The sequence below is a fragment of the Gavia stellata genome, chromosome 1 (assembly GCF_030936135.1).
Source record: "Gavia stellata isolate bGavSte3 chromosome 1, bGavSte3.hap2, whole genome shotgun sequence".
Classification (NCBI taxonomy): domain Eukaryota; kingdom Metazoa; phylum Chordata; class Aves; order Gaviiformes; family Gaviidae; genus Gavia; species Gavia stellata.
The window spans coordinates 4,093,124-4,107,146 of NC_082594.1; the positions used below are offsets into that span (position 1 = coordinate 4,093,124).

General features: G+C 44.9%; 1 protein-coding gene across 7 annotated transcripts in view; it reads right to left on the minus strand.

Annotated features, from left to right (window-relative positions):
- Positions 1-1,649: 1,649 nt before the first annotated feature.
- PAK1 (p21 (RAC1) activated kinase 1) overlaps positions 1,650-14,023 on the minus strand; it is a 30,506-nt gene continuing 18,132 nt past the window's right edge. For 4 of the 7 annotated variants that reach the window (XM_059836233.1, XM_059836239.1, XM_009820908.2 and 1 more), the window contains 6 exons: positions 13,775-13,887; positions 7,845-7,962; positions 7,276-7,375; positions 5,276-5,472; positions 3,655-3,792; positions 1,650-1,736 (listed from right to left, as the gene is read on the minus strand). In XM_059836233.1, coding sequence (XP_059692216.1) covers positions 1,650-1,736; positions 3,655-3,792; positions 5,276-5,472; positions 7,276-7,375; positions 7,845-7,962; positions 13,775-13,887 — 753 coding nt within the window. The remainder of the gene's footprint in view (positions 1,737-3,654; positions 3,793-5,275; positions 5,473-7,275; positions 7,376-7,844; positions 7,963-13,774; positions 13,888-14,023) is intronic. The other 3 variants (XM_059836222.1, XM_059836229.1, XM_059836213.1) reach the window with 2 other exon arrangements.

Sequence of the window (14,023 nt, forward strand, 5' to 3'; positions counted from 1 at the left end):
ACCACCCTCGAGCACAAAGGATGGGAGAACATACCACAGAAGCAAAAGACCTCACAAACTCTATCTACACCCAGTAAAACTAGTGTAAGAGCTGTCATGTATTGTAGAGCAAATAGGAAAAATATATTTGAATTAAAACCCAGGTGCAGGAAAGAAAAGGCTGAGCCAGCAGCAGGTCTCAGCACAAAGCAGGAATGAGTTTCTGTACAACACAAGTGTTTTGGAGTGAGATGAGAGGTTACTCCAGAATGGGTTTAAACTCACCCCATAAATGACCAAAGCAGTACAAAGAAAGCATCTCCCCCAGTTATAATACAGATCTTTTATCGATCTTCTTATGTAAAGTTACTCCCTTGAGAGCCACTTGCTATCCCAAAAGACTACAGAAGAAGGGGTAAGAGACAAGGTTGTATCACTTTATCCAACACATTCAAGCACCCGGTGACGATGTGAACAATAATCCCATCCGACAGACTTGTTTGGTGACAGTGAATTCTCCAATCCTTCCTCAGCCCCAAGTTAAGAAACACAGCATTTTATTAAAAAAAAAAAAAAAAAAAATCAGTATACAGTTGAACATAAGCCCAGTGTTTACAACCAATCCCTCTAGTAGTTCCAGGTTTCCTGCTGTTTTACAGACTATCAGCAACCAAAGGAATCAGTAGCATGAAGAAACCACTATCATTTAAAAAAATTAATGTCCCCACGTCGCCAAGAAAGCAGCATCCATGATCAGTTAGTTTTCCATTGGACACGCTCTAAGAAACAAGAGTTTTCAACATTATTTTGCAGGCAAATCTTATCTTTATAACAGTAATTGCTCTGTTTGCTTTATCATACAGGGCAAGGGTCTCTCAGAAGCCTCACAGCGCTGATAAAATAACCCTGAAAGAGCTCTCCGTCAATTTTTCCTGTGATTTACCTTCTAGAACATCAGAAATGTTTGAGATTTGTTTAACTAGTTGAGTTGACTCAAGGGGGAGGGGGAACCCAATTCACACAATTTGGCAAAAAGATCATCCATGAATTAAGTTCTCCAACAGCTGCGGGAAGCACACAGAGGCTTTCTCCATGCTCCCTCGAAGCATCCAGCAGTGCTGTAGGAGAGATGCTTATTCACACCCTCGTTCCCCTTTCAGTTGTTACAGCTGTTCACATTTTGCTGCCTGCTTCCTTCCCTCCTCAAGTCATCCAAAGCACAGAGCAGCCTCAGTGGTGTAATAGCAGCTTGCCAGAAGCAGGAAAAGTCCAGCCAGCAAAAGATTCAATTTATTAAGATAAACATGGTCTAAAGCTCCACCTTATTTTTAAAAATAAACACAGTAAGAAATATGAAAACAAACTGGCTTCGCTACATGTAGGTCCGGTTCAGACGTTCTCAGAAAGATCTTCTCAACCCTACAAAGTACTCTTCCCCTCTCACCCCCATCACGAGGATGGACAGACAGTTCACTACGTAAGATCATCCACATCCCAGTTGCGTGCCCTTCCACATTCAGTGAACAATACCTCTGCCACCCTTCAGGGCAGATCAAAGTTTTAAGAATACCCCTGTGAAGAAGGAGCAGAAGGGGAGAGGGGCAGGTAATTCAGTCTCCGAAATGAACATCTAAAAGTCTTGACATGATGACTGTGTTGACTCCACCGCTTTAATGGTTGTTCTTGGCTGCCTCTTTAGCTGCAATAATCAGAGGAGTGAGACTAGATAGAGGCTTTGCAATTTTCAGGAACTGGTGCTAGGAAGAAGAAAAAAAAAGAAAAAGGGTTATATTTTTCAGAACATGCCCCAGAAGTCTGGTGGCTACTAAAAATATTGGCACCTAGACCAATATGAAGTCTGACAACCTACTCTAATCTCTGAACAGGTGAAACCAAAAGGTCTGTTACCACCACAAACTTCTGGGGATTGACTGGAGTGATGAACAGAGTTGAACCCAACACATGCTAAATTCTCCAGTGTTTGTACATGTTCAAGACCAAGCAAAACTCACCCAGTTCCCTTGGGGAATTAGAAGTTCTTGCAAAATCTATAGTGAAGTTCTGTGTGGAAGGAAGGTGTACTAAACACCACCTGTGCAGTTCAAACACAAGGCACAGGGCTTCCTGCAGGAATCAACTGTCATTTCTCTCTTCCTGTTATCACAGGTACGGTGAAAACATTTCCTTGGCCTTCTACAGATATTAGAAATTTGCAAAACAGCTGGAGTTTAGGAGAGCAGCACAGAGCTTGCAACACAGAACCATTCAGTCAGTTTCCTATACAAGGTGTTCTGTTAAGTAAAACAGTATTGATTATCAAAACAGCTCTCAGATGAGACTGAAGGCATGTAGGGCAAGTTCACAAGCTGTTCTGAAAACAAAAAGCAACTATATCCCACAGGACTTCTGAATATCAGAAGGGATCAATCACCCAAAGCAACACGCTTCAGAGATAGGGGGAAAAAAAAAAAAAAAAATCAGAGGCTAAAAGGTAGTTAAAAACAGGCAGAAATGTTACAGTCAAAATGTCTTCCTGCTCCAAGGAATAGAACATTACTGCTCTCTGATATTTTGGGGCTGGAAAGTCCAGGGGAAAAAAGTGATCTTTCAACTACTGCTATTCTGCCAGTCATTAATGCTTCATTACAGTCTCAGAAGGCAGCACCACATCCAAAACTGAATTCACTGGACAAACTAGTGGAAAGAAAGGAAAACATAAAAGGGAACTGTCTCACAGTTGAGGTCTGAGTGCCCCCAATCACAGATTTATTTTACAAAGATCTACATTTTCCACCCCCATGGCAAATTTGACAAAAGGAACAGACAAACCACTCCTCTCATCTATGTTGGTAAAAAGCCTGGCAGCTTGGCCCTCGCCTGGCAGCTTGGCCCTCCCCTTTCACTGGGAATTCATACTATGACCCTAGGTTTTCAGTGAAATAACTGATGATAGCGTGGTGAGACACTGGAACAGGTTTGCCCACAGTAGTTGTAGATGCTCCATCATTGAAGTGTTCAAGGTCAGGTTGAATGGGGCTTTGAGCAACGTGGTCTAGTGGAAGGTGTCCCTGCTCACGGCAGGGGGATTGGACGAGACAATTTTTAAAGGTCCCTTCCAACCCAAACCATTCTGTGATTAAGATATCTCACAAGCTTTGTTCCATCACCTCTGTAAGGATTAGTTTCTGGCAAAATGTGGTAACACCAAACTGCTCCAGTTAACGCAAGCCATGCATATTCCAAAGAACTCTGTGATCCCTCCACCAGAAGGGAGGCAACCAGAACACCTGATAGCTAGAAGCCCTCCTGCTGTCCAAATCGGAACAAGCATGGCCAGACCATGACGACACATACAGATGTCAGGGCCAGCTGTATGAAGAAGCCACGGGACTTAAGGGGCTCAGCATTTGGCAGGCCAGGGGCACAGCTATTATTTGAGGTTAGTTACAGAACACACTGCACAGCCGCTGCTAATGGCAATAAAAAGGGAGTAGTCATTATAGATTCAGGTTTTGGGGTTGGTTGGTTGGGGTTTTTTTCTGGCAGGTTAACTTAGCTGTGCTTGTGCCTTCAGCTGATGCAGTATTTAAGACCCTAAACAAGATCTCTCCATAAGCCTGGCCTCATTCAGGATTGCATGATTACATTGATTCAGCCCTGTTCCCCAACACCTACCTGTAGCAGCTCTTTAGCAGAACCCCTTTTTTCCACGTCCATTTCAAGACAGTGACTTAAGAAGTCTCGGAATATGGGTGAAAGCTTTTCCGGATTCTGCAGTTCTGGAGTCCCATTAGTAGCAATGAGATACAGGGCCTAAGGCAAAAACAAGCACCAAAGAAACAGGAGGTTATGAAGGTTAGATTCCATCTCTGGATTACAGACACACTCATTTCTCCTCTCCCTTCCCCCAGTTCAATGGGGAGAAAAAAAACCCCTAACTTTATCAGGCTGACTAATCAATGCTTAAGTTTCTGCAAACAGAATAGCTGCCAGCCCTATTTTTATGTGGATGGGATCCAATCCTTTATTGTTTCACCCTCGTAATCTGGGTTTGGATCCTGCAGCCCCTCTCAAGGGATTAGGAGGACAAAAACAACATTCCAGACTGTGTTTACATAGGGAAGTTAACTGGCACAACTCTACCAGTGCAATAACTATATCCTCATGGGAGGGTACCCCTGAATAAATAGGAGATTTTGGTCTGTCAGTACTTTGCCTGAGTGCACAAGGCCTAGAAAGTGAGTACTATAAAGATGCAGCTGGCTCCTTACAAAAGATGGCCAGCAAACCCTCAAGCAGCTTCTAACACCCTGCAGAAACAGGTAGTTTTGCTACTGCTTGGGGATGAAGCATTCACATGCAACCCCCTCTGTGAATCTAGGAACTCAGAATTCATCCACTTCAGGATTTCACGCAAGAAACTTCCTTCATGGATTTTCAAAGGAAACGGAAATCTGTCAGAGACTTGTTAATATGCAGGCCCTTTGAGCACATCAGTCAGCACATCCCACGGGAGCAGTCTGATAGCCTGGGAACTGGCACAAGCTGAGTTAAATGAGGCCAAAGTACTGTTACTTAGCCACCCTCGTTTAACTCAACACCCAGTTTCTTTCCCTTCACTCTTTGTTGCTGCTCTTCTCTCCCAAAAATCACTTCCAGTGCAAGAGATGGAGACAAAAGTTAAACAGAATTTTTCCAGATCCCCTCACCTTGTGCAGCTGAGGCAGAAGCCATATACCTGGCTTATATTTAGAGCAGTTATGTCCCTACAAATTGACAGCATCTCCCCTTTCATTAAAAACTAAACAAGGGAAAGACATGGGGAGGCTTAAGCCCTGCCTAAAGGCTTATTAAGCTTGTAGCTTTATTTGGAGCATGCAAGGAGGAACAATCTGCCAGTAGGAAAAAGCTCTGTTTACAGAATAGTAACATGTCATATTTTTGAACTTAAGGAGAACCTACAGGGCACAAGGATTCAAGAAGTCAGCTGCTTTGGTGCCATCAGGTACTCTTTCCGCCTATATCAGCATCTCCAGAAACTGAGAAATTCTGAGAGTGCATGATCTAACTCATCAGAGCTGACCAGAGGGTCTGCACAGGAAGAACCCACCCCCCTGCTACCCACAGCAAACCATGGCTTTTAAACTAAAACCATTTCAATCTTCCTACTAGGACATCTAAAGAGATAGGGGACTGCAGGTGGTGAAACCACACTGGAGGATTCACCTGCCTCCTTTAGAGCCTAGTTTCACCAGCAGGCTTAGCAAAGACCTGAGGGCAAAAGATATGCGCTTACTCTCAGGGGGTTCTCATTGAGGTAGGGGGGCTCTCCTTCGATCATCTCGATGGCCATTATCCCCAGCGACCAGATATCCACTTTGGGCCCGTACGCTTTCCTTGTCACCACTTCAGGTGCCATCCAGTATGGGGTCCCCACCATGGTGCTGCGTTTGCTCTGCTCAGGAGTGATCTGGGCACAGAAGCCGAAGTCAGCTGGAAAATTAAAGGGACGGGGGGAAGAAACAGACATAGAATTCAGCAAGTTTCTCCAAAAACAACACTTACTGATGCCAGAGCTGTAGCATATATTACCCTGCTGCACTGTCAGGTGCGTTGCTGCTGCAACTGTGAAAGGAGGAGTGGTTTTGTGGCTAATACAGAAGTCGGTGTGGAGAGGTAAGTTTCTAAATATGACTCACTGAGGCCATGAGGATTACAGAGCTGCTGACTCGTTTATGTGAACGATGGGGATCAGTAAATAACCGTATATGGACACTGAGACACTTGACCATGGTTGCAGCATTATGCAGCTGTAAGACACTATGTAATATATGGTCTAAAGACTGTTCCTGGGTATGCGAAAATAGAAATTAACGCACAGTCTGATCTAGATCCACCCCCCAACCCACATACTGTATTGTCTAGTGATATTTTCAGTCCCAGAGATACTACTTCCCCAGTAAACACATCATCCCTCAAACAGGATTTGCTTTACAGAGCGACTACAGAGCAAACAGTGTTCAGAATAAATTTGAAGTACTTAAATTTACACTGATTATTTTCTTCGAATCGACAGAAAGATGGAGAGCCTTCACACAAAGATTGCTGGGCCCTATGTCTTATTTGTGTTTGACTTACCAAAAGAAAACTAATTCTGTTCTTGTAAGCCCAGCAAAATCAACACAGCGAGATGCACTGCCCATCCTGACCCCCCTATGGCACCGTGGGTTTAATTTTAGGCAGAATGATGAAAATTAAACTGATCCCTAGCTGAGTTTTCATCAAGGCTAACAACCAGGAAAGGTACATATGGTTCATAAACAGAGCAAATTTCCAGCAGAGCCAATAAGCAGCTCAGGTCCGGAAGGTTACTGCATCATATCCACAGGGACTTTTCTAACTTTAAACTACAGCCCGGTACCTGCATACTGTGCTCAGAGAAGATATTTGATAAGAACAGAGCACTTTGGCCCCTATCAGCTATTCATCGCTAACACTCCAGAGATCTGACTGTACCAAAGTACAGCTTTAGTCTAAAAAGCAATTATGTGCAAAAAAATCCCCACCGTCTTACTCAGCATATCTGCAATGTGTGAATTTTGAGTCATATCTGCTGTCGCTGCTGACAGAAATAGATTTATTTATGCCTGTTGGGTGCTAGCCAACAGAACTGAGAGGAAGAGAAAGGGAGCACGATTCTGTTAAAGCTATAGGTGGAAGATAATCATTCACGAGTTTCCAGACTTATCTCTGCATGGGCAATGACAAGCACAACAGCTACCTTAGCACCCAAGGGGCAGAACAGTCTCAAGGTCTTTATTACTGGTGATAACACAAGGAGGAAACAACATTTAGAGTCCAGTCTGGGTTGGTGTTGTAGGACTAAACGTTTTCAGTTCTCCCTCCACTCCCCCTGCCCCCCAAGTACCTGCAATATTTTCCAGATTGAAGAGACCGCTCACAAATACAGACTTCTGGCCCTACACCTTCAAAGACAGCTTTCTGGACTGCAGTAGCATTAAAATACTGTTATTTTAGTCCACAAAAACAGATGGCCCAAAGCTAAACGAACCCCAAACCTCACTTCAAGTCTGGAATCAGTTCACAAGGATTCATGCTTGTTAATCTCCATTAAAATCAAAGCCACAAAAATACCTACAGGAGCGTTTCTACAGCCTCTTCATCATCACAGCATCAAGCATCTCAAACACCTATCTCCCCAACAGGCCTGACCCACAGCAGATAACAGGCCTGGGTTGATAACTCAAGTCATCACCAGCAATGTTCCCCGCATACTTAGTTTAACAGAGCCATCCATTCCCAGCAGGATGTTGTCACTCTTGATGTCTCTGTGAATAACTTGGTTTGAATGGAGGAATTCCAGAGCTTGGAGACACTGAAAAAAAATAAATAATTGAGATATTCTTACTGTGCATGAAATTATTCACCAGACACAATTAGCCAATTAACGAAGTCTAACAATGTGCATTTTGAGTAGCAAGGGCTTAGTGTCTTAGAGTCTTTCATATATCCAGTATGTGCAGGGCTACAGAGAGATATCCCACTGAGATAGATCAGCAGGTCCTAGGAGGACAGGTTAGTCCCAAAAGACCTGGAGAACAGGCATAACACCAAGGGGATTCCAACCCCATTTTGCACTCCAGTCCTCCCTCTAGGGTGAAACATATTAGGCTTGCATTAGGATTGTACGCTGCAACATCCCAGATGAAATCCATCCTCTGAAGGAATGACTGTGGCATTACAGAAGCCGGAGAGAGCTATTCCTATGGAGCCAGTGACAAGTTGTGGAGAGCCCGTGTCCCCTTCCTAATCACAGCTCCCTCCGAGTGCGAGTGCTGCTTTACCTCTCGGCACACAGCTGCGATTTGTCCTTCATCCATGCAGGTCTCTGTCACAACATCTGTTAGGGAGCCTCCTGCCAAGTATTCCATGACTACCCAGAGCTCTTCTCCTACAAGGTAACTGAAGAGCCAAAACCAGATTTTAAAATCAGCAAGTATGAGCATGCCACTGTTTACCTAGTCAGAATGCAATGGGTTTTAAAGCTGTCTTAAAAGTGGAGAGAAACCGTGAGGCTTGAGCAGCGTATTTAACAGTACTGGGGCACCAGGTACTCATGGTATTTTCTGTACATGGGATGATCTGATCACAACCTGAATGAGCAGAGGGAAGAGTGAGTGCAGAAAGTCGAGGAGAGAGGTAATGGGAGAGCAGGCCACAAGCTTCCTGGCCATAAAAGCAAGGCTGAATTTTTCTACCATGGAAAGGGCCCAGACTAACATGGAGATCCAACCTTACAATTCCTGCTGCTGCTGGGAGAGAAGGGGAAGAGCTACTAGTTAAGGACAGGGTCCAAGCATGCAGCCAGCATTTGGCATACAGCATGGCCTTTGAGGGCTCTTGCATCAGAAGAGGTGGCTGGGGACTCCTTCGTCACCACTGGCATCCTGTCCTAAGCAACTGCCTACTTTGCCTAGACCCAGGGACAGTCCTGGCTGACACAATGGATGGCTGCCCACGAACAACAGAGAAAGAACACCTTTTTTTAAGCATCATGCATTTGAAAATCACCTCAATCTTTTTTATGCTATCAAACCAGTCTGGGATTTTGTCTGAAGAATTCGGAACTGTTCATAAGGGCAAATAAGAACATCTCGCTGGATGCGATAGCAATTCTAAAGATTTAAAATAAAAAAGGAAAGCCCAAAAGGGCAGGTCTTGTCCAGAAAGGCCTGTAGGAAGATGGGGAGGAGACAGCTGAGGTGAGGGCAAGTTTTCTCAGCCATTTGAGATATTCTTCTCTGCTGGGAGTGTGTGTGCTCAAGTCTAAAAGTAGAAGAACTGGGATGAAGACTTCAGCATTAAATCATTTTAAAAAAACCCAACAACAATAAAAAAAAAACCCAACAAACCCAAACCACCAACCACTTCTGCCTTTTTGGGCACATCTGGAAAAACATCAACACAATCTTCCATGACAGATACATCAGGATGACGCATCCCTGAAGGAAGGAATCATCAGCTTGAAAACCCACCTTCTCAGTCTATCCTCCATTTTTAAAGTGAGCGGACAGATGAGTCAAGAGAGAGGGCAGAAAATCTAATTAAAAAGCTTCTGCTGTCATTAGAGTTCATCAGGCAGACATTTGCTTTGCTCTGAAACACTGATCCTACTGAAGAGTGAATAGCAAATTTGCTAGAAGCCAAAGGCAAAAAGCAGGACAGGTTCTAGGGAACAATGAGCTAGAAAGCAACAGTGAAAGAGAAAGACGTTAAGCCCAACTTGGCATGGAAAGCAGACAGAGATGAGTGGGCAGGAGGTACACTTTGACCCCAAAAGGACACACCGCCAACACCTGAGTGGATGAAAAAACTCCCCCAAAAAAAGAACTGTAGTCCGAGCTGTGTGACAGAAGTATTACAGTTATGGAAAGCTTTTAATATTGGAGACAAAGATGGTATCTTGTTTTGGTGATGCTGAAGACTATGCAGGGAGGCAGAAACTGGAGTTTCTTTCAGGATACAGAGCCCAAGGACACAGGGCTATGCTCCCGGAGCAGACAGGTCTCCAACTCCACTACGGAAGAGAAGCTGATGCACTGGCAGTTTTCCCCCCCCCAGTATCACAGATGCCAGCAAAAGCAGTATCACCTACATAGCAGCCCCTTGGAGTGAGAGAGGAGCAGCAGAATTGCTTCCAGAAGTACTCCTGCCAACTCTGCGGGTCACGTACCTTCTAACAGACTCTGAAAGCCTCTCCATCCACACCCTTCCTTCCAGCCCCTATGCTGTTGCTGCTTATTCATCACTCCTGCCAAACCAGGCTCTCTCCAGATTTTATCAGCACCCACTCAACAAATCAGCGTCACTCTGGACATCACAACGCTTCCCTTCATTGCCAATAGTACTCTCTGCAGCCCAAACCCACTTGACTGTAAGAATGGAGGGCAGAATGGGCTCCACCGCCCCTGCATGACAATCTCAGGTTGCACATGCTGGGAGCAAGCTGGTATCTCTCAGCAGCCAAAGGGATGGAGCAAGCCAAGAACCACACTGTGAACCAAAGCTGGGCCATGAGCAGCCAAAGGCATGTGCCAAGACCCAGGCACCTCAATAATTGATAGGTTTGACATAACACGCAGGGAGGTGGAATTAACGGTGGCTCCCTGCCAGCTGCTTCTGAGCAAATGTCATTTCAGAAGACTGGGTGGTACCATCCTGGGGATCTTTTCACTCTCTTGCCGCAGCAGAGACCAGCTTTAGTCACTGAGCTGCCTGCTGTAGGCATGTCCCAAAACCACCCTCTCAGCAGTTCCGGGGACACTGCCAGGAAGTCCATACCCCTACGTGCTGCTCTCCATGTGACGTCAGGCATAGCATGGTGTCGCACCTTGTCACCCAGTCACTTTCTAAAACAAGGCTGGCAGTACAAACAAGCTAATGAAAGTCTTTGAGGAAGAAGGAGGTGGTGTACAGCCTTCTCTTCATCCACCTGCAAGAGCAGGTAATGTCTGCTCTTGTAAGGTGTTCCTCAGCTTCCACTTAGATACCTTAGGAAGGTGTCCACCAAGCCCTTCCTATCACAAACACACACCAGTCAGTCATAGTCCATTTTTATTGATAAACTCTATAAAATCTGGTTTTGCCCAGAGGAGTGAAATCATTCATTACAGATTTCTGCACCAGCAACATGCCTCCAAAATGCAAACATGAAGTTAGCCTGGAAAGAAATCAGTGTTTTCTTGTAGCGTGACTGTCATACATCTTCAGCTTTATTCATTGACCTTCCAGCCCTAGTTCAGTTTGGGGTTGGAGTGAGGGTAACGGTGGCTACCACTTAAAGTGAGGATTTGTGGGGTACATTAGGTTAAGGAGAGTTCTTCACAAAAAAAGAAACCAAAGGGCAGGAGTTTGCTTTGCCTAACACTGGGCATCTGATGCCTGTGTTTAGATGCCTGAGTTTAGAAGCTCTGAGGGCCTCTTTCACGCAGCAGAAAGAAACTGGCACCTCCAGAAGGTAACTCAGCACAAGTGGCTGCTTGTCTGCACAGGAAAACTAGTGTCACTGTCTTCAGAGCCAGATGCTTCTAAATTCAGCAACTAAGTACAGCTGAATTAGGCCATGTCACTACCTTAAACGTCACAGCACACCTTTGTGCAACACTGGCCACTTAGGCTGCAGCAGAAAAGCTGTCTGAAGCATAAATGCACTATTTGCACAGTGATGTTTGGGAGGACAGTAAACCAGCCAGACCTCTTAACCACGAGTAAGTAGGCCATGCAGGTAAGAGAGAATAAAGCACAGGAAACCCTTGCATAAGGGCAGGAGCTGAGGCAAAGAGAAGTGAGAGACCTGGTTTATACCGATGACTATCTTGCAGCTCCCATTAGGGACTCAGAAGGGGAGACACTGTCAAAAACGGAGCCGCAAAAAAGAAACCAGGTCCCACAGTGGCAAGTGCATCCTTCCTTGTACTTCCCTCTGCAACAGCAGTAGGCAGAAGCCAGCAAGTGGCATTCAAGCATCAGCTTCATTCAGCATTCAGGAAGCAAACAGGCACGTTAGGCCAGGCAGGAGGGATGCAGCTTCCCGGGAAGAGGATCCTGCAGTTGCAAAGCTGAAGTGGCATAATATGCGCAAGAACCCCCATGTTCATCCTAGTTGCCGCTCTGTCAATTTGCAGCACTCAAACAAAAGCTAATCCCTCTGAAAAACATTAGTGAGGAAAAGTGGAAGACAAAAGCAGCAGCTTTTGTTGCTGCAAGTTTGAACAAGACAGCAGGACCTGCAGATACCCCACAGCTGGGAGGTACCAGCTAGACAAGGCAAGTGCATGTACTCAGTGATGCTCTCTCTAACGGGAAGAACATGTGTCTCAAAACAGTTTTGCCAAAACAAAGCCTCTAATCAGCCAGGAGAAATAAACAGTTTCAGCCTGGATGCAATTCTTAACTCTTCTTTACCACCTGTTTCATTTTACACAGGTAATATCCTTCTGCTCTTTGTAAGAAGAGGGCATCTGCCCAGCATGAGTTCCCTGCGTCCATCCCTTCCACAAAATTGCAGGATTAGACTTCCTGTCCCTTCAGCAAAGTAGCTCTTTACAGCTATGCACAGGACACAGCACTATGTAAATTCAGCATCACAACTTTTGCTGCCACATAAGAGAAGTACTTTTTTTGGCTAAGACATTAAAAGCCTGTTAAAGAAACAGCTGATAAGATTTTGATATGCATGCAGAGCAAACAAATGTGCAAATACTCTCTCAGATTTCCAAAAGAGATTCTAGGTCACATCCCTCCACTGCATCTTCAAAAAAAATGAGCTGCCAAGATTAAAGCCCGCAGCTCACCCTATTGAGGCACTCTTTACCCTACAATAAGCCAAACCTGTAGTTCATCAGGACTGCTGGATTCTGTTGTGAGTGCAGCAGACTGAAAATCCTGCTGCAGCTCGATTGGAACTATATCCTTAACATAAGGTGAATGACACAGGCTTGACATAATGCATCAGTTACGTTGATGGTGTATTCAAGCCACCGTGCAACGCTTTTGCCTGTTGGGCTTTCAGTACAGCCCAGATTTCAATGCTGACAGTTTGTGACTGTTTCCTGGAATTCAAACAGGGGAGATGCAAGGATTTCTTGCACTTTAAAAGGCAGCTCCCTACCTCCAAAGAAGCACATTTACCAGCTGCTCTTTCCGAAGCAGTCAACCTCCAAACAGCTGATGATGGTGGCATTGCTACCATCACCCTTATGTACAATATTAACATCCTGTGAGGAAGAGCTCTCGCAGCCACCTTTGTTTGCAGTCATGGGCATTTTACCGCCTTGAGCTATAGTAACCAGAATTTTCACAGCTACACACGTTTATTTTAAAAAGAGTTTACACTCAGCCTTAACAGCCACTGCGCTGCTTGCTTCTACTCTGTTATTGTCTTCATCAAGGGACATCAGTGCAAGAACAAGAAGAGCAGGTCAGTACATAGGTAAGCTATTAGGTGCAGCTCTTGTGGCAAGGAGAAGCAGGGACTCAAGGAGGAGCTGTCCCATATGGATGTAACAAATCCAAGGCTGAGCAGGAGTGCCACAGCATGCGTATGAGCCCACAAAGCCCAGCTTTGAGCAAGGAATAACCCTGTCCCCTCTGTGTTCCAAAGGGTTCTTATGTCTGTGCCAGGTCTCCTTTTCTCCCTTATTCACACCCGCAAGAAAGCAGCCTTACTTCATTATGTGTCACATGTCATTTACCCTCGTCACCGTTATGCTACTGTGCAGAAGATCTCAGCAGACAGCCACAGGGACAAGATTACCATCTAACCCTGGAAGGAGTTTGCTCCTCCGCAAGCAGAATGTCAGCATTGCTCAGTGGAAAAGGAAAGAGGAAGAGGAAAGTAAATACAAATAATACTGTTCAAACTATTTCTATTTCTTCTCTGGTAGCAGGAAGGAAATGGCTTGTTCTATCAAATTTGGCAAAGGAGAGTGCTGAAAAACTGAGTCCTGACAGCATACTGCCACTGCCTTTGCTGCTAGCATCTCTAAAGAGAGCCTAGATACCCCACTAATACTGATCCAGACACCTGTTTCTCCTAGGATATGGAAAGAGACCACCAAGCCACCCGCACCCCAACATTGCCACATGCATTAAACAATGCAAGGTTGTCCTATACCTGCATTAAGCTGAGACTCCTGTCCTGAGACTCACTCAAGATGGTCACAAGGAAGTGTTTTCCAGAGTCCCTTTGTGAACTTTTCAAATCATGACATACCTGTCCAAGTAGTTGACAATGTTGGGGTTTTTGTTTTCCCTCATGACAAGGATTTCATTAATAATCAGTTCTTTTTTGGGCTGCTGCTGCAAATTCATCTGTTTGATTGCAACCTGCAGTAAAGAAAGACCAAGTAAAGCATTATTACAGGAGTCCCCTAGAAACCTGCCAGTACCAGTGTTGACTTTTAGCCCCACATTCGCATAAAGCAGGAAAACACTTTTTCATCATGGGTTGTTCAGCCATTTA